At 58.1% G+C, this 26,602-nt stretch overlaps 3 protein-coding genes across 4 annotated transcripts in view; 1 reads left to right on the top strand and 2 right to left on the bottom strand.

The window, feature by feature from the left end:
• Window positions 1-1,748: 1,748 nt before the first annotated feature.
• LOC122099846 (ruvB-like 1) lies at window positions 1,749-25,103 on the bottom strand. Of its 2 annotated transcripts, XM_042670343.1 has the most exons (5): window positions 25,100-25,103; window positions 23,163-23,181; window positions 6,138-6,292; window positions 2,110-2,196; window positions 1,749-1,865 (listed from the first exon to the last, which is right to left on the bottom strand). In XM_042670343.1, the coding sequence occupies exons 3-5, from the start codon at window positions 6,276-6,278 to the stop codon at window positions 1,797-1,799; spliced, it is 297 nt and encodes a 98-aa protein (XP_042526277.1). In that variant the 5' UTR covers window positions 6,279-6,292; window positions 23,163-23,181; window positions 25,100-25,103; the 3' UTR covers window positions 1,749-1,796. The 2 variants fall into 2 exon arrangements, with proteins under 2 accessions (XP_042526277.1, XP_042526276.1); XM_042670342.1 differs by lacking the exons at window positions 23,163-23,181; window positions 25,100-25,103 and having other exon boundaries at window positions 1,753-1,865; window positions 6,138-6,319.
• LOC122099857 (basic proline-rich protein-like) lies at window positions 8,071-17,420 on the bottom strand. Its single transcript, XM_042670353.1, has 3 exons — window positions 17,389-17,420; window positions 15,769-17,311; window positions 8,071-8,130 (listed from the first exon to the last, which is right to left on the bottom strand). The coding sequence occupies exons 1-3, from the start codon at window positions 17,418-17,420 to the stop codon at window positions 8,071-8,073; spliced, it is 1,635 nt and encodes a 544-aa protein (XP_042526287.1).
• Window positions 17,411-26,602, top strand: part of Eefsec (eukaryotic elongation factor, selenocysteine-tRNA specific) — a 158,797-nt gene continuing 149,605 nt past the window's right edge. Inside the window, exon 1 of the mRNA XM_042670341.1 lies at window positions 17,411-17,674. Coding sequence (XP_042526275.1) covers window positions 17,419-17,674 — 256 coding nt within the window. The 5' untranslated portion in view covers window positions 17,411-17,418. The remainder of the gene's footprint in view (window positions 17,675-26,602) is intronic.

Below are 26,602 nucleotides of genomic sequence, written 5' to 3'. Positions count from 1 at the left end.
ACCATACACCACACCACACCACACCATACACCACACCACACCACACACCACACCACACCACACCACACACCACACCACACACCACACCACATCACACCATACACCACACCACACCACACACCATACACCACACCACACCATACACCACACCACACACCACACCATACACCACACCACACCATACACCACACCACACATCACACCATACACCACACCACACGCCACACCACACCACACCACACCACACCACACCACACATCACACCATACACCACACACCACACCACACCACGCCACACCACACACCACACCACACCACACCATACACCACACCACGCCACATCACACCATACACCACACCACATCACACCACACACCACACCACGCCACAGTGTCAGAACACACCACATCACGCCACACCACGCCAGTGCCACACCACACCGCGTCACGCCACACCGCACCGTCACACCATACGCCACACCCCATGACACCACGCCACACGGTGCCACACGTACCGCGTCACACCACACATCGCAGCGAGCCGCACTGTGTCACGCCACGCTGCACTGGTCTTCCTAAGGCAGCGTCTCAAGCAACAGTGGAGGCCAAGGGTAGCAAGCAGTAGGGACCACGCTGGAGAAGTATCTCTGCCAGGTGAGTTGTCGCCTTTCAGAACCAGGACAACAGATAAACGTGACCCCGCGTCTTTCCTGGCAACAGGCTTGAGGGACTTCGGAACCATGCACTTTGAGAGGAGAAAAGTAGCAGGGGAAAAGAGGGACATGCCTTGGGCTAGCTAATGTTGCCTGTGGAGAGCTGCAAACCCCTCATAGGCCGAACCAGGCCCTGAGGGCAGAGGGCCTGCGTTCAAATGCTACAACGGGGGACAAAGTTCTTTCACAAACACAGCACATCTTCCTCCGTTATAAAACACCAGCACGAGATTCGCCTCCCACTTCAGTTACAATGTCAAAGTTCAGTCACTTGGTGCATCTCAGCTTCTGAGCAGCCAAGGATGGGCCTTAGGTCGTCAGTGGGCCTAGGCCTTCACACAGGCAGGCCTGGCTCCTGCCAGCCTGGGCCAAGGGCCCCTGTGAGTGAGCGAGCGCGGGCCGGAGCTCCCGACAAGCCGCCATGCTCCACCTAGAAGGCCTTCTCCTTCTCCAGAGCCAAAGCCTCACCCAACACTGGAGGGCAGACAGCTGAGTCCGCACCACCTCCCGGTCAACCCCAGCTGCAACAAGTTTGCCTTCCTGTGTCTTCCTGAAACCCCTTCCAGAAGCACTCTGCCATCCTGTACTGTCACGGCTCACAGTTTGTTCTGCCCTGCAAAGACCATTCCCAGCCCCGAGGAGAGCGGACACAAGGTACAATGCCCATGTGCCGCTGATCATACAAACTAATGTTTACCTAAAGGAACTCCAGAAAAAGGAAGCAAGAGTTGTTTGCTCTTTTGGCTTTCTTGTCCTGTTTGTTCCTTTATATGTCTTTGGGAGTCTAAGGGGAAGCATAGAAATGGAGGAGCAAAAGGCAAACAAATGCAGCAATCACTCCTGGAACAATATGTTGAAAATGAATTTTACATCTTGTGGTTAGGGATGGGAAGGGGCAACATCGTCCAAAAAGAAATATACTTACCTGACTTATATGACGTAATCCCCCCCATACATCACCTTTATAATAACAATACTGGGGAAAAAAGAATCCTATCTCTAATTCTTTCTCCTTTTCATCTCAAACAACAATGGAGAAACCGAACGTGGGAAAACCGCGCTGCCTTGTTTTCTTCACCTTCAACTAAGTGTCACCATGAAGATTTTTATGATAGCTGGGCCAAGAGGAATGAATTTCCAATGCAAAGGAGACCTGACAGAGTTAAAGACAAATTCTAGAGACGAGACCCCTCTGAGGGCCTCATTCTCTTCAGAGGTAGGCCAGGACAACTTAAATTTCAGAAGCATGGGTTTTAGACACTCAATTGTATTAGTTTTTAAAACATACACATAATCAATTTAGCTAAACAAAGACTAGTTAAGACATAAACTCAATTTGGCTTAGACATCAGGATCATTCTCTTGGGTAGCTTAAAAAAGTCAGACAAAATGAGTACCTTGCCAGTTCCAGGAGGTCCTGCCAACAAGACAGCTCTTCCAGCCATTTTCTTGCTTTTGATTAATTCTACTATTACACCACATGCCTGTACACAATGGAAAGAAAGAGTCAATAATAAAATGCTTTTCGGGGGCGGGGGGAGGGTGTCCAGCTGCTGGTCCACACAATCCACATACGCATCCAACTAACCCCAAGGCCAGGAGACCGTGGCAACTGCTGTAGGTACTGGGCAGTGGAGGAGACAAAAAAAAAGCCTTGTGTGCCAGCTCAGGCACACAGACATGGCATGAACTCGATACCAGGAAGAAAGATGACACGCGACGTAGGGAGGCCTAGGGAAGTATCAGTGGGTGGCGTAGGGACGTGTAGGGAGGATGGTAAGAATCACCTCGGAGAGACTCCATATGCAAAGCCCTAGGGCATCACAGAAACACAAGAGTAAAAAACTCCTAAGTCGGGTGTTTGGCTTATCCAGGGACAGAAAGTCCCTGGCTATAAAACTTTGGTTAAAGTGTAGTGCAAAGGTGAACGGGAACATGAGGTTGAAGAGGGTGGCAGGGTCAGACAGACCAGGAATTCGCAGTACATCATAAAGTTGGGATTTTATAGCCAGGTGCTGGTGGCTCATGCCTGTCATCCTAGCTACTCAGGAGGTTGAGGTCTGAGGATCACAGTTCAAAGCCAGCCCAGGCAGGAAAGTCTGTGAAACTCTTATCTCCAATAAACCACCAGAAAACTGGAAGTGGTGCTGTGGCTCAAGTGGTAGAGCACTAGCCTTGAGCTGAAGAGCTGTGGGACAGCGCCCAGGCCCAGAGTTCAAGCCCCACAACCGACCAAAAAAAAAAAAAAAAAAGGTTGGCAACCGACTGAAATGTCACACTGTGATTTGTCTTCAAGACTGTGCGCCAGTGGCTCACACCTGTAATCCTAGCTACTCAGGAAGCTGAGATCTGAGGATCAAGGTTCAACGTGTGCCCAGGCATGAAATTAACTACCAGAAAACCAGAAGTGGTGCTCTGGCTCAAAGTGGTAGAGTGCTAGCTTTGAGCAAAAGAGCTCAGGCAGAGTGCCCAGGCCCCAAGTTCAAGCTCCATGACCAACCAAAAAGAAAAAGACTGTGAACAGGGAGTTGGTGGCTGACACTTGTGATCCTGGCAACTCAGAAGGATTTGCTTTCAATGCCAGGCCAGGCAGGAAAGTCCAGAAGACCCTTATCTCCAATCAACAACAACAGAAAGCTAGAAGTGGAGACATAGCTCAAGTGCAGCAGTTCAGTCCTGAGTGAAAAAGTCAAGCTAGTAAGGCCTCTATTATTTAAGTCCCAATACTTACAAAATACACAATGAAGGACCACACCGTTCTGTTTGAAACGATGGGTCTGTGATTCAAAGCACTGAAGCAGTGCTTGCTTCTAATTTCTTCTATAGAGCTCTCACCATCAAACAAGACAGACTTGGGGCTGGGCACAGCTCAAGTGGAAAAGCACTTTGCTTAGCTATCAAGCATGAAGCCCTGAGTTCAAACCCAGTACCATCAAAAAGAACAAGTACAGGTCTAGTGTTTTTTCTTGTGGATTTTTTTCCTGTTGTATTTTAAAAAACAAAAACAAACCCCAGGTTTTTAGATGATGTTCATAAGAGAGTAATTAGGATGTGCTGTAGATGAAAGTATTTCCTCATAGCCCTGTGCTGTATTGTAATTTGCACCCTCTAATCTCCATCAATACCTTTTTAAACCGTGCCCTCTAGTATTACAGAAATAGGATAGCACGTATACAAACTCAGTGAATGCAAAGCACCTTCCACCTGCAGCACGACACTTAGTGCTGACAGTGCTGTCAGAGCTGTTTGAAGATGCTCCTGCGCACCGGAGGCCACACCTGCAGTCCCAGGGACTGTGGAGGCTGAGATCTGAGGAGCTGGTTTAAAGCCAGCCTTGGCAGCAAAGTTCATGAGACTTCTATTCCCAATTAACCACCAAAAAGTTGGAAGTAAGGCTATGGTGCTATCGTTTGAGTGGTTGAGTGCTAGACTTGAGCAAAAAAGCTGAGACAGAGTCCAGGACCTGAGTTCAGCTCCATGACTGGCACACACACAAAAAGATGTTCTTCTATAGAATGTTTTCTTTCCAGATAACTGAGAAGCTAAAAAAGAAAAAGAAAAAGAAAAAAACTTTTTTAAAGCCAGAAACCACAACATAAGACTTTGCTGTTTTCTGTTTTTTCTTTTCTTTTAATGGAATGTGTTAAATGTTTCTCTACTTCTGTTCAGATGGCTCCGAACACAGACGAGTTGCTGCTGCTGTTCTCATCGATGCGCACTTTGTATGTGTAGAAATATATCCCTACATATGTACGTGTGTGTGTGTGTGTGCGTGCGCACGCACGAGGGCCCAGGGCTTTGCACTCAGGACTTTCACTTGGCTTTTTCACTCACATCTGGCACTCTACCACTCAAGCCAGGCCTCTACTCCCAGCTTTTAGCTGGTTAGCTGAAGATAAAGAGTCACGAATTTTGTCTTCCCAGGCTGACTTCAAACCTAGATCCTAGATCTCAGCCTCCTGAGAAGCTAGTCATAGGTGAGAGCCAGCAGCTCCTGGCTAAACATACACTTTTAATTTCTGGAAACTAGCTGAGCAATTTGGAAAGAAGTATCTGAATTTAGTGTTGAGGTGGTATCATACAGAAATTCATTACCACATTGGTATGAAAATGATCTGATTTATTAAATATGTCAGGTCTTATCTACATGGTTAACTGGAATTAGTCTCGCAGACCTTTCCTGCCCAGGCTGGCTTCAAACCGCTATCTTCAGAGCTCAGCCTCCAGAACAACTTTCCCTCATTTCCTGCAGGTCTCTGTGGTTGCTAGGCCTCTGCATAAGCCCGCAGACTCCCACCTAGGGAAGGGCAAACCCCAGCAGGAGCCTTCCTCAGCCGGGAGGCCCGAGACATCCCACCCACCCTCCCTTTCCTCATCTACAAACAAAGCGCCACAGAGACTTCCGTCATTGCCACTTGATAAAGTAAACCCGGGTGGAAAGGTCCACAAAGGTCCTGTGAGCAGCAGACACGACATCCCGGATTGTGCCTCTCCCTCGTTCTACTCTCTCCGCTCCGCGGACCTGAGTTTGTCGAGGGTGGACCTGATGTCTGACTTCAGGAGCCTGAGTTGAGCCACGGAGTGGGCTCCACCGGCAGTGGTCAAAGCCCCCCACCACGCGGGCCGCCACCAGCCCTTCCGGGTCAGCCCTGGCCCCCTAGGAACCCCAGAGGGAGGTCAGGGACAGGGGTCCCAGGGAGACCCTGAGAGACCCCCGGGGAGGCCCCAGAAGGGAGGCCGCGGGCGGGGCCCCGGGAGGGGGGAGGCCCCGGAGGGGAGGGAGGCCCCGGGAGGGGGAGGGAGGCCCCGGGAGGGGGAGGGAGGCCCCGGAGGGGAGGGAGGCCCCGGGAGGGGGAGGGAGGCCCGGGGGGGAGGGAGGCCCCGGAGGGGAGGGAGGCCCCGGGAGGGGGAGGGAGGCCCGGGAGGGGGAGGGAGGCCCGGGAGGGGGGAGGGAGGCCCGGGGGAAGGGGGAGGCCCGGGGGTGGGGGGGAGGCCCCGGGGGGAGGGGGAGGCCCGGGAGGGGGGAGGCCCCGGAGGGGAGGGAGGCCCCGGGAGGGGGAGGGAGGCCCCGGAGGGGAGGGAGGCCCCGGGAGGGGGAGGGAGGCCCCGGAGGAGAGGGAGGCCCCGGGAGGGGGAGGGAGGCCCGGGGGGGAGGGAGGCCCCGGAGGGGAGGGAGGCCCCGGGAGGGGGGAGGGAGGCCCGGGAGGGGGAGGGAGGCCCGGGAGGGGGAGGGAGGCCCGGGGGAAGGGGGAGGCCCGGGGGTGGGGGGGAGGCCCCGGGGGGAGGGGGAGGCCCCGGGGGGAGGGAGGCCCGGGGGGAGGGGGAGGCCCGGGGGTGGGGAGGCCCCGGGGGTGGGGGGGAGGCCCCGGGGGGGAGGGGGAGGCCCGGGGGGAGGGGGAGCCCCGCGCCCCGCGCCCCGCCGCACCTCTCTCGCGTTCTCCTGGCCCACGAGCCCCGAGGCCGCCTGCTTGGCCAGGCCGCCCTCGTCCAGCCCCAGCCCCTTCACGTGGCTGTGGGAGGCGATGCGCTGGGTCTTGGTGGTGCTCTTCACCTCCTCGATCTTCATCGTCCCTGAGAGCGGCGGCGAGTGCGGAGCCCGCGGCGAGTGCGGAGCCGGCGGCGAGTGCGGAGCCCGCGGCGCCCGCGTTACCACGAGGCCGTTACCCAGGCGGCGCTCCGGGGCCCGCCTCCGCCGCGCGCCATTGGAGGACGGGGAACACCTCCGACCTCCATTGGCTCCAGGCTGCGTCCGTCCGAACGGCTCGGCGGGGCCCCGCCCGTCCACTTCCGGTGGTGCCACCGGGCTGGCGTTCCCCGGCGCAGGCACTTCCTGTCCGGCGCTGGCGGCGGCGCGGCGCTGGCGGGGGCGCGGGTCCCAGCCTCGCCGCCACGCCACGCCGCGCCCCGCCCCGCCGCGCCCCGCCCCGCCCCGCCGCGCCCCGCCCCGCCGCGCCCCGCCCCGCCGCGCCCCGCCCCGCCCCGCCGCGCCCCGCCCCGCCGCGCCCCGCCGCGCCCCGCCACGCCACGCCACGCCACGTCCCGCCACGCCACGCCACGTCCCGCCACGCCACGTCCCGCCCCGCCACGCCACGTCCCGCCCCGCCGCGCCCCGCCCCGCCGCGCCCCGCCGCGCCCCGCCACGCCACGCCCCGCCACGCCACGCCGCGCCCCCGCCCCGCCGCGCCGCGCCCCGCCCCGCCGCGCCCCGCCACGCCGCGCCCCGCCCCGCCGCGCCCCGCCACGCCACGCCCCGCCACGCCACGCCACGCCACGCCGCGCCACGCCACACCCGCGCCCCGCCGCGCCACGCCCCGCCACGCCGCGCCACGCCACGCCCCGCCACGCCACGCCCCGCCACGCCCCGCCACGCCCCGCCGCGCCACGCCCCGCCGCGCCCCGCCCCGCCACGCCACGCCCTGCCACGCCCCGCCCCGCCGCGCCACGCCCCGCCGCGCCACGCCCTGCCCCGCCACGCCCCGCCACGCCCTGCCACGCCACGCCCCGCCACGCCCCGCCACGCCACGCCGCGCCCCGCCACGCCGCGCCACGCCACGCCCCGCCCCGCCACGCCACGCCACGCCGCGCCCCCGCCGCGCCACGTCCCGCCGCGCCACGCCGCGCCACGCCCCGCCGCGCCACGCCCCGCCGCGCCCCGCCCCGCCACGCCCCGCCGCGCCCCGCCACGTCCCGCCACGCCCCGCCGCGCCACGCCACGCCCCGCCCCGCCACGCCCCGCCCCGCCGCGCCCCGCCACGCCCCCGCCGCGCCCCCGCCACGCCCCGCCGCGCCACGCCCCCGCCGCGCCACGTCCCGCCGCGCCACGTCCCGCCGCGCCCCGCCGCGCCCCGCCACGCCCCGCCGCGCCACGCCCCGCCACGTCCCGCCGCGCCCCCGCCGCGCCACGCCACGCCACGCCACGCCACGCCCCGCCACGTCCCGCCACGTCCCGCCGCGCCCCGCCGCGCCATGCCACGCAGTGGCGCCTCCGCGGCCCTGACTCGACCCGGAGTTTCCCGGGGACCCGGCCGGCCTCTCCCCGCTGGCGGCCGGTGGAGCGGAGCGTTTGTAGCCCGGAGGCCCCGCTGCGGACCGCCGCCGGAGGGTGGCGGCCCCGGTGCTCCACTACCTGACGGCCCTGGGCCTTCCCCGTGAGCGGGGGACCGAGCACCAAGCACCTGGAGCCTCCCCGCAGGCCCGGCCGTGTGAGCGGGGGACCGAGCACCAAGCACCCGGAGCCTCCCCGCACCAAGCACCCGGAGCCTCCCCGCAGGCCCGCCGTGTGAGCGGGGGACCGAGCACCAAGCACCCGGAGCCTCCCCGCAGGCCGGCCGTGTGAGCCCCCAGATCCTTGGGGAGTGCTACAGGACATGACGGCTGTTCGCGGCTGAGAAGCGCAGCGGCGGCAGCGGCAGCGGCACCTGAAGGCATTTGGTCCATTCAGAAGTGTTTCAGACAGCTCACTCCAAACTGCAAGTTCCGGTAAGCCCCAGGAATCCCGCGGACCCTGCCCACGTTTCCACGTCGGCCTGAGGAGGCCCAGAAGATAGTCTGTGATTGGTGGAGACACCCTTAACACAGACCTCCCGTCCCCCTTCCTGGCTATGAAAGCAAAACTGTTCCGCTCACTCACTACGCCAAGACAGCCTGAGCACCCTCTTCTGTGCTGGTGCTGCGACCTTAAATCTGGGAAGAGGCTCCCGAGGGGTCATTGTTTCATTGTGCTCCTTTTTAATTTCAATGGAACCCAGTGCCACCAGAAATAAACAAACATGAAAAATAGATGATGATGATGATGGCCAAACAATGACTGATTTGGCAGGCCAGTGTCCAAGGTACACAAGGTAAAAGATGAGGACTATAGCAGTGGACCTAGGTCACTTTTTTTTATTGTTTTTTTTTTTTGTCGGTCGTGGGGCCTGAACTCTGGGCCTGGGCGCAGTCTCTCAGCTCTTCAGCTCAAGGCTAGCACTCTACCACTTGAGCCACAGCACCACTTCCGGCTTTTTTCTTTTTGCTTATGTGGTGCTGAGGAATCGAACCCAGGGCCTCCGGCATGCAAGGCCAGCGCTCTGCCGCTGAGCCGCCTTCCCAGCCCCAGGTTACTTGTGTCCATCCTGCTGATGCTGTTCTTCCCTCTTGGGTCCAGGTGGTTTGGGCGACTGCCCCCAGCTGCTGCTTTGTTTCAGAGTGAATCTGTGGCCCCAGGATAGCCCAACGGAGCATCCCAATCTCCCAGACATTGTGAGTGCGTCCGGATGTGAACATCTGTCTCACACCCTGAGACCCTGGAAATACCTAAAATTTCTGGGAAACTTGGGAGATGATTTTTCAGCCTGGTGATTGTCTTTGCCATTTCACAAGTGGACTACCCCTGAGGGAAAGCTAACACAAGAAAAGGAAAGCTGGCAGAAAGAGATTCCTGATGAGATCCTTCACGCTCCTGCGCTCAGGCTCACTTGCGTTCCTTTCAGGGCTTGGGATGGGCTGAGTTTGGTTTTATGGGTTCTGAACATCCAGACGAGTGCAGCGATACATGCACAAGTAATGGCGTGGTCTAGTTTTAAATGCGCATCTACAAGAAGCTGCATCCACAGCTGCAGGTAGACTGCCTGCCTTGGCTGGAAGTGGAGTGTGGTCGTGGGAAAGCCAGACAGCGTAGGCCTTAGATAGTCCGTGTGCCTCAGCTTTGCGGTCTGCCCTGGCATTGTCATCACTCTTATGTAAACTTCTTGGAGTAGCTCCCTAAGCTGGCTGACCTCTACCCTGCACCAACCCTAGCGCTAAAGATGGTGTAGCCTCTGAAACCTCTGAAGGTTTTCTTTCTGTGCTTCAGCATAGGTCCATCAATATATTGGATGCATGTATTCATGTATGACCTGTTGTGCTGAAAATATGGTTTCCACACTCCTGTTCAGGGTAACATGTTAGATTGTCCGAATATCTGTAGTGACTGTCATATTTGGCTCAGTATTTTCTTATTTTCCTTAAGGCAGAGGAGTCTATGTGTGTGTTGGGGCGCACATGCGTGGGAGTGCTGGTGTGGTATGTGGAGGAGCTGGCCCTGCACAGCCCTCAGAAGGCCCCTTGGGATGAGGTGCTCTGGCTCCCCGCGCGAGGGGGCGGCCTCTCTGAACGGGCACAGCGTGCCGCCACTGCCTCGGGCTTCCTCCCTCTCTGGCCAAGGCGGATTAGCAGACCTGTGTAGACGCTGCTCTTGCTGAAAAGCACTGACTCCTCACTTGGCACATGAGTTAACCGAAACAGGAGAAAACTCTGGCATCCCTGCCACAATGATTGCATCTGTGTTCTTTGCTCTTACTCTCTGTCAGTGCTCTGCAGTCTGTGAACGTCATGAGGGGCAGGCCTGCATGTCATACACATGCAAGGAGCAATGGAGAAAACAGTCCTCCAGGAAGGAAGAGTAGATCCTCCTCAGGACAGATGCCCTGCCGAGGAACAAGGACTTGTTTGTCCTGCCCAGACGGCTTTCAAGTGATGAAGGTCAAAACCTCTTCAGAATCCCTCCCAAGACCAGCACTGCAGCTGCGGCCAGCCAGGCCACACCCATCCCCTGTCACAGGAGATGCTGGCTGAGGCATGCTCAGGGCCCCTGCCCCGATTCTTTTCCTTCTGATGCCTAAAGCTCACACTGAAGATGGGCTGAAGCATACTCACTTCGCCTCCGGTGCCACATAACAAATCTCTTTTCTCTGTTCTTCACCATTGCTTGTCTCCTTGACATGCAGAACCTGGCCTAAAACTCCAGCTTCATAGCTGGGTACTGGTACAAAACAATAGACCCAAAAGATCTAGAATAGAATCGAAGATGGGGGGATAAAAACCACACAGCGGCCTGCGCCAGTGGCTCAGGAGTCTAAGATCTTAGGATCCTGGTTCAAAGCCAGCCCGGGCAGGAAAGACCATGTGGCTCTTCAATTAATCATCAGAAAACCAGAAGTGCCACTGTGGCTCAAGTGGTAGAGTACTTGCCTTGAGCTGAAGAGCTCAGGGACAGCCCCCGACCCAGAGTTCAAGCCCCATGACCAAAAACAAAAAACCCCACACAGGAATAACTATCTGATTTTTGACAAAGGAACCAAAAACATGCACTGAACAGAAGACAGCCTCTTCAACAAATATTGACCTGCTATCTACTTGCTGGTGACTGAAACTTGATCTCTGTCTCTCATTTTATACAAAAATCAATTCCAAGTGGATCAAAGAACTTAGTAAGACATAAAACTTTAAACTTATTACAGGAAAATGTAGAGAAAACTGGAAGTTAGAGGCATAGGTAATTATTTTCTGAATAGCACTCCTGCTGCCCAGAAAGCAATAACAAGAATTAAACAGATAGGACTTGATCAAATTAAAACATTTCTGTACAGCAAAAAAAAAAAACAATTACCAGAACCAAGAGTTAATCCACAGAATGGAAGAAACATCTTCAGCAGCTGTTCAGATAAAGAATTAATATCCAGAGTAGACGAAGCTCAAAAAAATTAAGCAGCAAAGGAATAAATAATCCAATTAATAAACAGGCAAGCAAATTGAACGAAGTTCTAAGAAGAAATACAAATGACTGATACATGGGGAGAGAAACCATGTCCACCATCCTTAGCTATAAAAGAAATGCAAATCAAAACACTAAGATTCCACATCCCCCAATCAGATGATAGACATCAGGAACAGCCAACAGCAAACACTGGTGAGGAGGGGTGTGTAAGGAGTCCTCATGCATGGTGGGCGAGAGTGTACATTAGTGCAACCACTGTGGAAATCAGCCTGGAGCTTCCTCAAAAAAAAACAGAAGTAGGGGCTGGGAAGGTGGCTCAGTGGTAGAGCGCTTGCCTTGCATGCATGAGGCCCTGGGTTCCATTCCTCAGCACCACATAAGCAGAAAAAGCTGGAAGTGGCACTGTGGCTCAAGTGGTAGAGCACTAGCCTTGAGCTGAAGAGCTGAGGGACAGCGCCCAGACCCAGAGTTCAGGTACCATGACTGGTTAAAAAAAAAAATAGAAGTAGACTTACCTTATAACTGCCGTACCAATATTGGACCTTTATGCCATTGATAAAGTATATGTGTAAGTCAGTTTTTAAGAAGAGACCAAACTATGGAATCAGGTAAAGAAGCCAGCAACAGATGAGTGGATAAAGAAGATATGGTACATGAACACCATGGAATATTACCCAGCCACAAAGAGACAAGAAACCACAACACTTGCAGGAAAAAGGGTAGAACTGGAGAACATAATAGTGAGTGATGTAAGCCAGCTCAAAAAGCCAAATATTGTTACGTTTTGCTCATATGTATGTAGAAGCTAGGCCTAAAAGGAATACACATTCATGGGCCTGTGTATGTGTGCATGTACAATTAATGTATATAAAAAGAGCATAAACAAGCAAAACTGTGGTTTCAGTGTTAATGCCGGGAAGTTGGGCACCAGTGGCTCATGGCTTGTAATCCTAGCTACTCAAGAGGCCTAGGCAGGAGAGTCCACGAGAGAATCTTAACTCCAGTTAACAACCAAAAAGCTGGAAGTGGAGCTGTGGATCAAGTGGTAGAGTGCTTACTAGATTTGAGCAGAAAAGCTCAGGGACAGTGCCCAGGCCCTGAGTTCAAGCCCCAGGATCAGGAGAAAAAACATGAAAGTCAGGTGTCTCAGCTGTGGGCCTGGGTGACAACCTCCTCTGAGCTGGTGTGGGACAGGCTGAGGACAGCACATGGTTAATATAATCACTGGCAAGGTGCACACCCTCAGAGAAAAGTGAAGTTTCCATTTAATTCCTGAAAGAATCTTTAAAGCCTAAACTCAAAGAGCAAAGTATAGCTTCCTCTGGGCAAATTTATAATTAATCCTGGATTAATTGGCCCTAATGAAGTTGAATTAATTACTGGCTGTTTGTAAAGAACTTTGAACTACCTTAGTACAGAATGGCATTAGAGAAACTGAAAGAAATCGCATCCCATTAACATTTGCAACAGATAATCGCAGTCCTGCAGGCTGTTTCCAACAACGGCCGGTGCTGCTCACTGCCTGTGGGGCTGCGTGGGGCTCAGGACTGGCACGGTGGAGGGAGATGTCAGTGATGGTCCATCTTCATGCACCGGGCAGCGGTGATCTCCGCTGTCCTCGGCCCTTCTGGGGTGGTGGGGTGGAAAATGAGAGCACCGTCCTGGTCTGAAGCACACAGGACTCCAAGCAAGAGAGGTTGGAACAGAGACCAACAGATGCAAGGCAGCTGTGTGTGTGTGTGTGTGTGTGTGTGTGTGTGTGTGTGCGCGCGCGTGCGTGCGCGCGCGCGCGCGCACGCCAGTATGAGGGCTAAACAGGGCTTTGCATTTTTGCTGGTTCTTTGTTTTCTCAAGGCTGGCATTCTACCACTTGAGCCACAGTTCCACTTCCGGTTTGGTTAATTGGAGAAGTCTTTCAGATATATCTGCTTGGGCTAGGTGGCTTTTTTTTTTTTTTTAAACTCTGGGCCTGGGCGCTGTCCCTCAGCTCTTCAGCTCAAGGCTAGCTCTCTACCACTTGAGCCACAGCGCCATTTCCAGTTTTTCTGGTGGTTTATTGGAGATGAGTCTCACATATTTTCCTGTCTGAGGTAGCTTTGAACTGGGATCCTCAGATCTCAGCCTCTTGAATAGCTAGGATTACAGGTGTGAGCCACCAGTGCCCAGTTCCAAGCTTTTTTTTTTTTTTTGTCGGTTGTGGGGCTGGAACTCTGGGCTTGGGTGCTGTCCCTCAGCTCTTCACCTCAAGGCAAGTGCTCTACCACTTGAGCCATAGCACCACTTCCGGTTTTCTAGTGGTTTATTGGACATAAAGAGTCTCACGGACTTTCCTGCCCGGGCTGCTTTGAACTGTGGTCCTCAGATCTCAGCCTTCTGAGTAGCTAGGATGACAGGCGTGAGCCGCTGGAGTCTAGTGTACCCTGTACTTTGCTGTGAGTAGCTCTTCATTTCCTATACAAGTCCCCCAGACAGACTGTTTCTTGGGGTGAATTTAGGACCCACACCTGGCTGGTCAGGCTCCTTCCAGCTCCTGAGCACAGGCTTCATAGGGGCCAAAGACTCAGCTTCGAGGGCTTTTGTTTTTACAAGTGAGGCTGTAAACTTGGAGCTCTGTAGCCACACTGTCGAGGTGGGAGCCTGCTGGGAAGTGGAGCCCCGTAGCAGGAGGAGCACACGGAGAGGCTGGGAGCTGAGTTCTGGCTGTCGCCACGAGTCTTCCCGCGTGTGCTGCATGGTTTCAGCAGGTGGAGGCAGCTTCCGAGCTCCTCCCTCTGCGTCTGTGCTCCAGGCCAGGCCACAGCATGCTACTTTCTTTCCTTTACCTCAGTGTCTGCCCTTTGTCTTTGAAAATTGTCCTGTTGCTGGGAGCCAGTGGCTCATGCCTATAATCTTAGCTACTCAGAAGGCTGAGATCTGAGGATCACGTCTGAAGCCCACCTGGGTAGGAAAGTCTGTGAGACTCTTAACTACCAAAAAGCTGGAAGTAGCCCTGTTGCTCAAGAGGTAGAGCACTAGTCTTGAGCAAAAACAGCACAGGGAGCAGCTGGGAAGGTGGCTCAATGGTAGAGCTCTTGCCTTGCATGCCTGAGGCTCTGGGTTCTATTCCTCAGTACCACGTAAGCCAAAAGGAAAAAAGCCGGAAGTGGCGCTGTGGATCAAGTGGTAAAGCGCTAGCCTTGAGCTGAAGAGCTGAGGGACAGCGCCCAGGCCCGGAGTTCAGGTCCCACGACTGGACCCCCCCAAGAAAACAACAACATTGCCGGGCGCTGGTGGCTCATGCCTGTCATCCCAGCTACTCAGGAGACTGAGATCTGAGGATCATAGTTCAAAGCTAGCCTGGGCAGGAAAGACTGTGAGACTCCTATGTCCAATAAACCACCAGAAAACCGGAAGTGGCGCTGTAGCTCAAGTGGTAGAGTGCTCGCCTTGAGCTGAAGAGCTGAAGGACAGGGCCCAGGCCCAGAGTTCAAGCCCCACGACCGACAAAAACAAAACAAAACAAAACAAAAAAAACAGCACAGGGACAGTGCCTACGCTCTGAGTTCAAGCCTTAGGACTGACACACACAGAGATGGTCAGTTTTAAAAAAACAAAAACATTTTGCTATTTATAATGTACAACACAGAAAAGAAATACTCTGTACTCATCTCTTTCTTAAGATCTCTTTCCTTGGAGCCCAGTAGGACACAGGGCGAGCTGAGATCCACACTGTTTCCAGAGCAGCTGTGTCATTTTATGATGTCTCAGTGTGTGGCTAGACTCCACGCAGGAGGGATATGGGTTGGGCTGAGGTGTGGCCGCTGGCAGCCTGCCGGAGCTCCTGTCTTGGGCTCTGTGGAAGGCCATGCTGTCCTGCTAAACTCTTGCTCTGACAGGCATTTTAAGGGCAAGCTTAGCTTGCAGCTCCGTCTCCGCTGCCCCTGCTGTGGCCTCTGCCTGCTCCCCGTTTCCCCTGGTCTTGGGCTCAGCCGCCTCCTCCTGCCCACCTGGCACTGTCAGCCACAGTGCCTGGCTTCATTTCATCCTTGATTTCTCCCGGTCGCATTAATTCACACCAAGAGTAGGCCCAGGGCCTCAGAGTGCCCACCAGGGGTTTGTTGGACAGCCAGGTAGATGAAGTAATGCAGGCTTTACGCCAAGGATGTGGAGGCTGCGTTGTTCCCTTGTTACTGCACCAGAGGCCTTGAGTCCATCAGCTTACAGAGGCGAGGTCGACCCTGGCGCTTGGCTTCGGAGGCGTCCGTCCCTGCTAGGTTGGTTCCATCTTTTTGGCCCATGAAAGTGCAAAGCGGATGGTGTTGGAGGCAACTCACCTTAGGTCCGGTGGGAAGCGGAGAGAAAGAGGAAGGCGCGCCCTGCCCCTGCACCGGCACTCGGTCAAGGGTGCACCACAGTAAGGTGCCCCGCGTGTCAGAGGCGCCCTGGCCCCCAGCAGCAGGGCAGCCCTGGGGTGGGGGTCTTCCCAGGGGACACCCACCTGTCAGGGCAGGGGGGAGGGGGGTCCGGGGCGGGGGGGGGGGGGGGGGGGGGGGTCCGGGGCCAGGGGTCGGGCGGGTGTCCCGGGCCAGGGGGTGGGGTTGAGGAGGGTCCGGGGGTCTGGGGCCAGGTGGGGCTGGGGGTCGAGGAGGGGTCTGGGGCAGGGGTTAGGGGGATGTCTGGGGCCCGGGGAGGGCCTGAGGAGGGGTCTGGGGCCAGGTGGGTCCGGGTGGGTCCGGGTGGGTCCGGGGGGTCCGGGGTCCGGGTGGGTCCGGGGTCCGGGTGGGTCCGGGTGGGTCCGGGTGGGTCCGGGGTCCGGGTGGGTCCGGGGTCCGGGTGGGTCCGGGGTCCGGGTGGGTCCGGGTCCGGGTGGGTCTGAGTCCGGGGTCCGGGTGGGTCCGGGGTCCGGGTGGGTCCGGGGTCCGGGTGGGTCTGAGTCCGGGGTCCGGGTGGGTCCGGGGTCCGGGGTCCGGGTGGGTCCGGGTGGGTCTGAGTCCGGGGTCCGGGTGGGTCCGGGTGGGTCTGAGTCCGGGGTCCGGGTGGGTCCGGGTGGGTCCGGGTGGGTCCGGGGTCCGGGGTCCGGGTGGGTCCGGGGTCCGGGTGGGTCCGGGTCCGGGTGGGTCCGGGGTCCGGGGTCCGGGTGGGTCCGGGTCCGGGTGGGTCCGGGGTCCGGGGTCCGGGTGGGTCCGGGTCCGGGTGGGTCCGGGGTCCGGGGTCCGGGTGGGTCCGGGTCCGGGTGGGTCCGGGGTCCGGGGTCCGGGTGGGTCCGGGGTCCGGGTGGGTCCGGGGTCCGGGTGGGTCCGGGGTCCGGGTGGGTCCGGGGTCCGGGGTCCGGGTGGGTCCGGGTCCGGGTGGGTCCGGGTCCGGGTGGGTCTGAGTCCGGGGTCCGGGTGGGTCCGGGGTCCGGGTGGGTCCGGGGTCCGGGTGGGTCTGAGTCCGGGGTCCGGGTGGGTCCGGGGTCCGGGTGGGTCTGAGTCCGGGGTCCGGGTGGGTCCGGGGTCCGGGTGGGTCCGGGGTCCGGGTGGGTCCGGGGTCCGGGTGGGTCTGAGTCCGGGGTCCGGGTGGGTCCGGGGTCCGGGTGGGTCTGAGTCCGGGGTCCGGGTGGGTCCGGGGTCCGGGTGGGTCTGAGTCCGGGGTCCGGGTGGGTCCGGGGTCCGGGGTCCGGGTGGGTCCGGGGTCCGGGGTCCGGGGTCCGGGTGGGTCCGGGGTCCGGGTGGGTCCGGGGTCCGGGTGGGTCCGGGGTCCGGGGTCCGGGTGGGTCCGGGGTCCGGGGTCCGGGGTCCGGGTGGGTCCGGGGTCCGGGGTCCGGGTGGGTCCGGGGTCCGGGTGGGTCCGGGGCCCGGGTGGGTCCGGGTGGGTCCGGGGTCCGGGTGGGTCCGGGGCGGGGGTCCGGGTGGGTCCGGGGTCCGGGTGGGTCCGGGGCGGGGGTCCGGGTGGGTCCGGGGCGGGGGTCCGGGTGGGTCCGGGGCGGGGGTCCGGGTGGGTCCGGGGTCCGGGTGGGTCCGGGGTCCGGGGTCCGGGTGGGTCCGGGGCGGGGGTCCGCCGACCCGGCCTGCGCCCCGGGGCGCTCCGTGTCCGGCCGCGTCCGGCTCCGGGCGGCGCGGGGCCTGGCGGCGGGCGGAAGCTCGGGGCCCGGAACGCGCGCGCCGGGCTCGGGCGGCGGCGGGCGGCTTAGCGGGCGGACCGGCGGCGGGGCCGGCGCGGCGCGGGCGGCATGGCGGGCCGGCGGGTGAACGTGAACGTCGGCGTGCTGGGCCACATCGACAGCGGGAAGACGGCGCTGGCGCGCGCGCTGAGCACCACGGCCGCCACGGCCGCCTTCGACCGCCCGCCGCAGAGCCGCGCGCGCGGCGTCACGCTCGACCTGGGCTTCTCGAGCTTCGCCGCGCCGCTGCCCGGCGCCGGGGCGCTGCAGGTGACGCTGGTGGACTGCCCGGGGCACGCGTCCCTCATCCGGACCATCATCGGCGGTGAGCGGGGGGGGCACCGCGGGGGGACGGCCGGGCACGCGTCCCTCATCCGGACCATCACCGTCATCATGGGGGGGGCGGGCCTCCCCGGGCCTCCCCGGCCCCCCCTCCCGCCCCCTCCCAGCCTCCTCTGAGGGACACCCGAGCACCTCTGCGCCTGCCGGGCCACAGCCGAGGTCCCCCTGGCCTGCACCACCCAGCTCAGCACTTCCCCGGTGTCTTTTCCTTTGGTGCCAGTAATGGGGCTTGAACTCAGGGAGTCTCACCGATCAAGACTGTGCTGTACCCCTGGAGCCGCATCTCCATGTCCAGCTTTCTGTTGGTTATTTGGAGATAGAGTCTCCACTTCTCCTGCCTGGCATGGCCTCAAATAGCCATCCTCAGAGCTCAGCCTCCTGGGCAGTGGGGATGAGGGGCATGATCCTCAGAGCTCAGCCTCCTGGGCAGCGGGGATGAGGGGCGTGATCCTCAGAGCTCAGCTTCCTGGCAGTGGGGATGAGGGGCGTGATCCTCAGAGCTCAGCTTCCTGGCAGTGGGGATGAGAGGCGTGATCCTCAGAGCTCAGCTTCCTGGCAGTGGGGATTACAGGCCTGAGCCACCAGCTCCCAACTTGTTTTGTTTTGGTTTTTTTTTTGGGGGGGTGGGGGTGTCCAGAGGTGGGCCTGAACTCTGGGCTTGGGCACTGTCCCTCAGCTCTTCAGCTCAAGGCTAGCGCTCTACCACTTGAGCCACAGCGCCACTTCCGGCTTTTTTCTTTTTGCGTATGTGGTGCTGAGGAATGGAACCCAGGACCTCATGCATGCAAGGCAAGCACTCTACCACTGAGCCACCTTCCCAGCCCCTTGTTTTGTTTTCTGGCCCTGGGAGTAAAAGGCGATCTTTCTCTTTCATAGCTAGAACAACTGGCATCAGGGGTGCAGGCAGGCAGGGGTCAGCAGGGCCAGGCGCTGTGCCTGGGGCCCAGCTCTGAGCAAGCAGGTGTCCTCTGCTGGAGACCTGCGAGTCCTGCTTCAGGGCAGTATTTTTCTCCAGCCCATTTTAGAGTATAAATCTTCTAGGGTTAGAACTTCTGAGAGATGTAGTAATGAATGTTTTAAAGACACGGTGGGGACGGGGGACGCAGCCTCCTCCTCCATCTAACTCTAGCAGCAGGAGCGGCTGAAAAATGCAGGGTCCCTGGCTTGCCCATTTGTAGTCCTCTGTCGGCTGCTAGGATTAACAGCGCATTGTCTCTGGGTCTTTTGTGCGGATTGTTAATGAACAGCAGCTCTTCTGCCTGACGTGCCGCCTGGAGCTGGCCTCTCTGCCCACTGCCGGAGGGATGCTTCCTGCTGGGCAGGAGCCAACAAGGGCCCAGGGGTCCTGGCACTGTCCCCAGGGTGCTGTCCTAGAGCTGTCCCCAGGTCTGCTGTCCTGGAGCTGTCCCCAGGTCCGCTGTCCCCAGGGTGCTGTCCCCAGGGTGCTGTCCTGGAGCTGTCCCCAGGTCCGCTGTCCTGGAGCTGTCCCCAGGGTGCTGTCCTGGAGCTGTCCCCAGGGTGCTGTCCTGGAGCTGTCCCCAGGTCTGCTGTCCCCAGGGTGCTGTCCTGGAGCTGTCCCCAGGTCTGCTGTCCCCAGGGTGCTGTCCCCAGGGTGCTGTCCCCAAGGTGCTGTCCCCAGGGTGCTGTCCTGGAGCTGTCCCCAGGGTGCTGTCCCCAGGGTGCTGTCCCCAGGGTGCTGTCCTGGAGCTGTCCCCAGGGTGCTGTCCCCAGGGTGCTGTCCCCAGGTCCGCTGTCCCCAGGGTGCTGTCCCCAGGGTGCTGTCCTGGAGCTGTCCCCAGGGTGCTGTCCCCAGGGTGCTGTCCCCAGGGTGCTGTCCTGGAGCTGTCCCCAGGGTGCTGTCCCCAGGGTGCTGTCCCCAGGGTGCTGTCCTGGAGCTGTCCCCAGGGTGCTGTCCCCAGGGTGCTGTCCCCAGGGTGCTGTCCCCAGGTCCGCTGTCCCCAGGGTGCTGTCCCCAGGGTGCTGTCCTGGAGCTGTCCCCAGGGTGCTGCCCTGGAGCTGTCCCCAGGGTGCTGTCCCCAGGGTGCTGTCCTGGAGCTGTCACCAGGGTGCTGTCCTGGCGCTGTCCCCAGGCCCGCTGCCCCCAGGCTGCTGTGTCAGTGGCCTGGAGAGAGCATCCTCTGGGAAGTGCGGCCAAGCTGCTGGTGGCTCCACACTGAGGAAGCCCCCACTGAGCCTGTGCCCGGAGGCCTGCCCCGTACGTCCCCGGCGCGCCCGCTGATGCTGCCTTTGGTCTCATGAATGAATGAATGTCTTCAGCTTTTTTTCCTTTGAGGTGGGGTCTTGCTATTTGTGCCAACCCCCCTCCCATCTCCCTCCCCCTCCCCCCCCTCCCTGCCTGCCCAGGCCTCAAGCTCACACTCTTCCTGCCTCAGCCTTCAAGTTCAGCCAGGTTTTTTTTCGGTTGTGAGGGTTGAAATCTGGGCCTGGGCGTTGAGCTTTTTGGGGAGCCAGATGTTTTGTGTCCCCCTGGGGATGTGCACATGCGTCTGGCGCTCTGCGTGGCTCAGGCAGGGGGTGTGCAAAAGCAAGCCAACGAACAAGAGCTTCTGCTTTTCTCTGTCCCTCACCTTTCTATGAGAATCCCTGTCCGCATTCATTATTCCAAATTGTGGTAACTACGTGTTTATCCTAAAGCACCCAGGCATGGTTAGCAGGGAGCGTCCCTCCCCTGAGCTCCCGTTCCCTTCTCCTCTCTGCTGGAAGCTGGGCCAGTGCGCTGGGTCGCCTCGCAGCTGTCCGGTGCCCCCCCCCCACGTGCTGCCGCCCTCCTGGCTGGGGGCAGTGAGTGAGCTCTGCCTTCCCCCTCTCGGCGCTGGACAGCGGGTGGCTCTGCCGGGCCCATGTGTCTGTGTGAGCTACACATCAGAGGCACAGCCCTGGGTTTAAATTAATGCAGAATATTTGGGCAGGAACCAACAGGAAAGAAAAATGGGAGCAGGTAGTCATATTTCATTCCGCTGGGGTACATTTTTCTTCTCATGGGGCTTGCCCTTGAGAACAAAACATATCAAATGTTAAATCAAAGAATATTTTTGTAGTCATGCTAGGAATAGAAAATAATGCAAAGAGTTTGCCTTCTTGAGGCAAATATTTTGTTGGAAGGTTATAATCAAAGTCAGAAGGGAATCATAGCCACAGCTTTTGGGAAAGCTGTAATCATTTAAAATTAATTGTTCTAAAGTTTACACTGAGCATCTCCTTTGTTTTCTATCAGCGTTTCTCCTGGATTTTTCTTCGGAATCTTGCCATTGGGGTTAGAATGAGATTTGGGCAGGCGGTCCAGGAAACAACCCGTGAGCCCCAGGACACATTCCCTTCTCCGTTCTCTTGTTTGATGGCACCCGGCCAGGCTGCGGCTCCCGTGCCTGAGCTCTGTGCCTGGCTGTGGGCCTGCTCAGCAGCAGGGGTTTTGCGATGGGACCCTGGGGTCCCCGGGCCAGGGAAGGCAGGGCGCGGGAGCCTGGCAGGGCCAGTTCCACGGGGCATTCCTCTGCACTCTGGGGCTCTCGCGCCTCCCCAGGGCCTCACACACAGCAGGAAGCTGATAGCCTTTTCCTTTTTTCTTTATTTGGTACTGGGGATTGAACTCAGGGCCTCGGGCATGCTAGACCAGTACTCTACTTGAGCTATACCCACAGCCTGAGATAAGGTGTAGCTAATGTAGCTTAGACTGGCCTCAAACTCTCCATCTTCCAAGGCCGTGGCCTCAGAATAGCTATACTCGTTGATGGTTGTTTTTTTTTTTTTTTTTATGCCAGTCCTGGGGCTTGAACTCAGGGCCCAGGCGCTGTCCCTGAGCTTCTTTCACTGAAGGCTAGCGCTATACTACGTGAGCCACGGCGCCACTTCTGGCTTTTTCTGTGTGTGTGGTACTGAGGAATCGAACCCATGCTTCATGCATGCTAGGCAAGCACTCTACCACTGAGCCACATTCCAGCCTAGAATATTCTGCTAGATGTCTACATGGCTGTAATGCACAATATCATGAAATCTGTCCGTTTGAAGTACACACGCATTGGCTTTGGTATTTCATGGAATTGCTTGGTCTTGGCCATAAGCCCGTGCAGAGCACTTCTTTGCCATGTGAAGAAGCGGGACTTGCTGCAGCCCTCATGCCCCGTTGCCCTTGGGGTGGGTGTATCTGTGGATCGCCTCTGCTGGACATTTTACAGGAATGCGGTCCCATGGGAGGTGATTTTTGTGTGTTTGATTTCTTGTACTTAGCATATACCTTGTTGTTGTTATCAGTAAGGAGGCTTGAACTCAGGGTCTGGCTCTATCCCTGAGGTCTTTTGCTCAAGGCTAGCATTCTACCACAGCTCCGCTTCCAGTTTTTGAGTGGTTAGTTGGAGGTAGGAGTCTCATGCGGACTTTTTTGCCCGGCTTGGTTTTGAGCCCCCATCCTCAGGGCTCAGCCTCCTGAGGCGTGAGCTGCCAGGGCCCCCAAAGTGTCTTTGTTTCCTTATATTCATTTGATCGTTTGTTAGTTGTTGAGAGGAGTTACACCTTTAGACTCCTCAGTTTGTACGTGCCTAAAGCCCTGGATATGTTATCATGCATGTCTGTACTTTATATTGAACTTCCACATATGAGAGAAAACACATACCGATTGTCTCTCTGAGCCTGACGTACCTCACTTAATGGAATCCTTTCAAGGCAGTCCATTTCCCTGCAAATGACATAGTATTCTTTCTAATAGATGGGTAAAATTCCATTGTGCATGTGTACCACATTCTCTTGATCCATTCATCTATTGTCGGGCACCTGGGCTGTGAACATGTAAACACAGGTGTCTTTACCACGTCCTGATCTGTAATGATCTGGGTAGATGCCCAAGAGTAGTATGGCTGGATGGGAGGGAAGGTTAGTGTTTTGAGGAATCTCCAAACCGCCTTCCAGAGTGTTGGTTCTAGTTTACCTTCCTCCCGGTAGAAAGGCTTCCTTTCCCGTATTTGTTGCTCTTTGTAGTCTCCACACTGGCCAAACTTACCAGGGGGAGATGAAATCTCAGTGTTGTTTCGATTGTATTTGTTTTATATTCAGGATGTTGAACTTTCCCTCATGCGTTCATTGGCCGTTCTTTTTTTCTGAGATGTCTCTAGTTAGCTTCTTTGTCCGTCCATAGTTGAGTTACTAACTGGGGAGCGGCTTCGTATCTTGGCCCCTCCGGCCCCTGCGCTGGTAAGTGCTTCCCAGCCTGTTGGCTGACTTTTCAGCTTCGTAGCTGTGTGCTGAGCGGTGCAGTCACTTTTCAGTTTGATACAATCTCATTTGTCAAGTCTCTCTCCTGTTTGCTGAGTCCTTGTGTCTTGCTTCAGAAAGTTCCTGCCTGTGCCAATAAGTTCTAAGGTGTCTCATGCCTTTTTGTAGTAGCTTCAAGGTTTCAGATCTGACATTGAGGTCTTTGATCCTTTTTGTGTGTGTGTGTGTGCTGGTCCTGGGCTTGAAATCAGGGCCTAGACGCTGTCCCTGAGCTTTTTTGCTCAAGGCTAGCACTCTACCCCTTGAACCACAGTTCCGCATTTGACTTTTGGTGGTTAATTGGAGGTAAAAGTCGGATGGACTTGCCACCTGAGTGGCTGGGCTGATGGGCGTGCCTGCCAGTGCCCAGCCATGTCAGCCATGTTGATCTGCAGTGGCGCGTGGCCCAGGTTGCTTCTCTCGTTCTGTTCCTGACCCATGAGGACATCTGGACCGCGACGCCTTGTTCTGGGTGCTGGCAGCCCATCTGGTGGAAGTGGCCAGTGGTGCTGCTGTTTGATGTTTTTTCTACTTACTGTGGAGGTGTGGCTCTGTTGTGGAGCACTGGCCAATGAGCAAAAGTAGCCATAGGTACTGAATTTGAGTCCCAGTCTCAGACCAAGAAAAAGAAAAAGACTGTGCATATACAAACCCAGCTTCGTTTTGGATGCAAAGGCAGACATTGGCCAGGAGCCTGCAGTCCGGGGGAGGGAGAAGGGGTGCAGAGGCTTTGATTGAGAGGAGCACGAAGATATGAAGATGGGTGCCCAGGCCGGGCAAGGGGGCCTCCCCGTGGTGGGAGGCCGCACCCAGCCTAGAGGGAGCCGGGGGACGGCCTGTTGGGGTCCTGTGGAGCAGCCCGGTCCTGGCTGGTATGGCTGCACCCTGGGAAGGTCATGGAACCGTCCTGCCAAGTTCTGGCAGGAGGAGCTGTCCAGTTGGACATTTGCAGGTGTTGGGGTGTGCCAGTGGGGAGGGCTGGGAGACATGGCAGGGCTGGGTGGGGGTGGCTGGGGGAGGCTGGCCAGGGGCTGGGACCGCCCCTGGGGGGGTGAGGGAAAGGGGTGTGCCCCAGGAGTGCAGGGGGGGGGGGGATGGTGGGAGAGCGAGGGGAGCTCACCTGTGTGCTGTGCGCCCCGCCTCCCGCTACCCCCGCCAGCCACCCCCGCCTCCCGCCACCCCCGCCAGCCACCCCCGCCTCCCGCCACCCCCGCCAGCCACCCCACCTCCCGCCATCCCTGCCAGCCACCCCCGCCTCCCGCCACCCCCGCCAGCCACCCCCGCCTCCCGCCAGCCTGCCCCTGGGGACTGGGCCCGAGCTGCGAAGCCTGGGCCTGGTCCGGCTGGGTTCCCGCGGGCCTGTGCCTGCCTGGCACAGGTGTGGCACTAAAGAGCAGTTCACAGGGACAGACTGGGAGGGGCTCCGGTGCCTCTGCTGCCCCCCCCCCCCCCCCAGAGCCGGAGAGCTGTGCTCTGGTCATTGGGCCTTTTACCTCCCCAGGTGTGGGTGTGGGTGTGGTGTGTGAGGAGGCCTGAAGCAGTGCCTGAGCCTCAGCTCCTGCTGTGGAGAGAGAAGCTGCCCCCCCCCCCCCCCCCCCGCGAACCCCCCCTTGCCTTGTGAGCGGGCCTCTCTTGTCTTGGGGCCTTCAGAAAGACAGAAAGAGATCCCTTTGTCTCTAACCCACTTCCTGAGGATATTTATGTGCCGCACACACAGGTGCTAGGTGTAGATACATCTGAGTTTTCACCCTTAAAAATACTGCTTCAGATTTGTCAGGGAGGCCCTCCCTGGCCCGGGGGACCCCGCCCCGCCCGTGCGCATTTAGTGGTGGCTTGGAGCCGGTGGTGGTCTGGAGCCCATGGTGGTCGGTTGGTGCTGTCCTGGGCTCACTCCAGGCTGGGGGTGGGGCCCAGCCCCACAGCTACCTTGCAGGGTGGCCTGAAGCCACCTGCGGCTCTGGCGGGCAGAGGGATCACACTTTTCATCAGCAGGATCCGGGGTTCAGCCGCGCTGTGCGACGGGACCGCAGAGCAGGCTGCCGGGAAGCGAGAGATGAGCTGCACCCACCGCGCTCACGGCCAGCACTCGGCACTGGCTGGAAGGTCTGCAGAGGTCCATCAGGATTTCCAGAACATTCTTTGGAACAGGAATGCGGTATCACCATGTGATTCTGCAGGGCAGCTGTGAGCCTTGTGTGATCATTTGAGCATTTGAAAATGGTGGCTATTGCAGCTGAGGCCTTGAATTAACTTTTAAATGATTGCGTTTTAAGCTAAATTTTCATTCTTTTAAAACAAATTTACATTTGGATGGGCACGCGTGTCTGAGGACAGTGGAATTCCGGCTGGGGCAGAAGAGGCTGCTGCCGCTCCAGTGTGCGGCTCTTGGAGGCGCGGCCTGGGCTCCAGCCTCCCCCCTGCTGGGCCTGCTGTGGGCAGGGCCTTCCCTGCTTTCCTGCTCTCTAGGCCAGGCCCCACCTGTGCCCTGCCAGCCTGCACAGGGCTCCTGACGGGCGCAGTCCCAGCACCGGAGCTCCTTCCGAGACCGGCTTCAGGCAGTTCCACATTCCCACCCAGCTCCTGATCTCAGCCTCCTGCCCCTGTGGCTGGAAGTTCTTCTTCAGTGCAGCTGTTAGCGCTCTGGCGCAGCTTCAGATGCCCTCTGGGCATAAGGCTCACGTGTCTGACAAAGCCCTCCCAATGAGCTGTGTGGTCTCCAGCTCCGCAGCTCCACCTTGGTCTGGGAACTAGGCCTCTGCACAGAGAGCGTCAGCTCTGATGCCCTGCGCTCTGCCTGCACAAGCTGCTCTGGGGAGCCTTACAGCTCTGGCCTCTCCAGCTGGAATAAATGGCCTTCATCTCGGGGCCCGTAACATCCCATAGGCACCCTAGAGTCTCATGCTTCTCCTCCTCAGGTGCCAGTCTCTGAGTGCTGGATGATGCTCTCTAGTGGGCTCCATGCTCCTGTGGGCAGAGGGAGTTATCATCTGCCCAGGGCGGAGGTTGGCACAGAGTGAATGTGATGCATGCACAGGGTGAATATTTGATGTATTCATGAAAGAAGGAAAAAAGAAAAGGAGAGAGGGAGGGAGGAAGGACGGGAGGAAGTCATTTTTATTGCTTGTGCCAATTACCCGCCCTCCCATGGTCCTCCAAACAGCGGAGCAGAGTTCAGCAGAGGAGGGAACCTGCCTTCAGGTTGACCTTTCCATGGGAATTCAACCCGCGCATTTCATTTTCAGGCCACTTTGCGTAGCAAAGTGGTTTAACGCGTAGCAGATTCTGCAGCGCTGATGGTTAATTTCATGGCCGCCCGTGCCAGGAGCATGGCAGTCCCAGCGCCTACAGCAAGTGGCCAGCGCGGCTCTGGCACTGGGGAGGGCGTTGCTGTGGTGCTGTTCGGACGCCCTTGAACAGGCGGGTTTTGAATAATAGTGGTGACCCTTTGGGGAACATTTTTAAAAGCTGTAACATAGATCCCTCCCTGGCCCTGTGTTTTCCTTTCTTCCCTCAGTTCAAAGGGGCCGAGTTGTCTCATAGGTTTTCGCCGGCAGTCTTCAGCTTGACCCTGGTTGTGTAAATCTGCAGGAGGAAATTTGAACAACTTGTACTTTAGTCATTCTTCTGCCTCTGTGAACCTTTAACCCTG

This window comes from Dipodomys spectabilis, unplaced genomic scaffold (assembly GCF_019054845.1).
Source record: "Dipodomys spectabilis isolate Male_0828 unplaced genomic scaffold, ASM1905484v1 ptg000541l, whole genome shotgun sequence".
In the NCBI taxonomy this organism is placed as follows: Eukaryota; Metazoa; Chordata; class Mammalia; order Rodentia; family Heteromyidae; genus Dipodomys; species Dipodomys spectabilis.
The sequence above is the reverse complement of the archived record's forward strand: the minus strand, read 5'-3'. Positions and strand labels throughout refer to the sequence as shown.

Excerpts from the sequence above, each read along its gene's own strand:
- LOC122099846 (XM_042670343.1), bottom strand. The coding sequence starts at position 6,278 with ATGAAGATCGAGGAGGTGAAGAGCACCACCAAGACCCAGCGCATCGCC. Across the intron at positions 2,197-6,137 it reads GCCAGGAGAACGCGAGAGAG|GCATGTGGTGTAATAGTAGA; the intron begins GTGCGGCGGGGC and ends CATTGTGTACAG. Across the intron at positions 1,866-2,109 it reads GACCTCCTGGAACTGGCAAG|GTCTCCTTTGCATTGGAAAT; the intron begins GTACTCATTTTG and ends TAACTCTGTCAG.
- LOC122099857 (XM_042670353.1), bottom strand. The coding sequence starts at position 17,420 with ATGCCGCCCGCGCCGCGCCGGCCCCGCCGCCG. Across the intron at positions 17,312-17,388 it reads CCGCGCCGGCCCCGCCGCCG|GCCCCGCGCCGCCCGGAGCC; the intron begins GTCCGCCCGCTA and ends GCCCGCCGCCAG. Across the intron at positions 8,131-15,768 it reads GGACACCCGCCCGACCCCTG|GTGCCGCTGCCGCTGCCGCC; the intron begins GCCCCGGACCCC and ends AAATGCCTTCAG.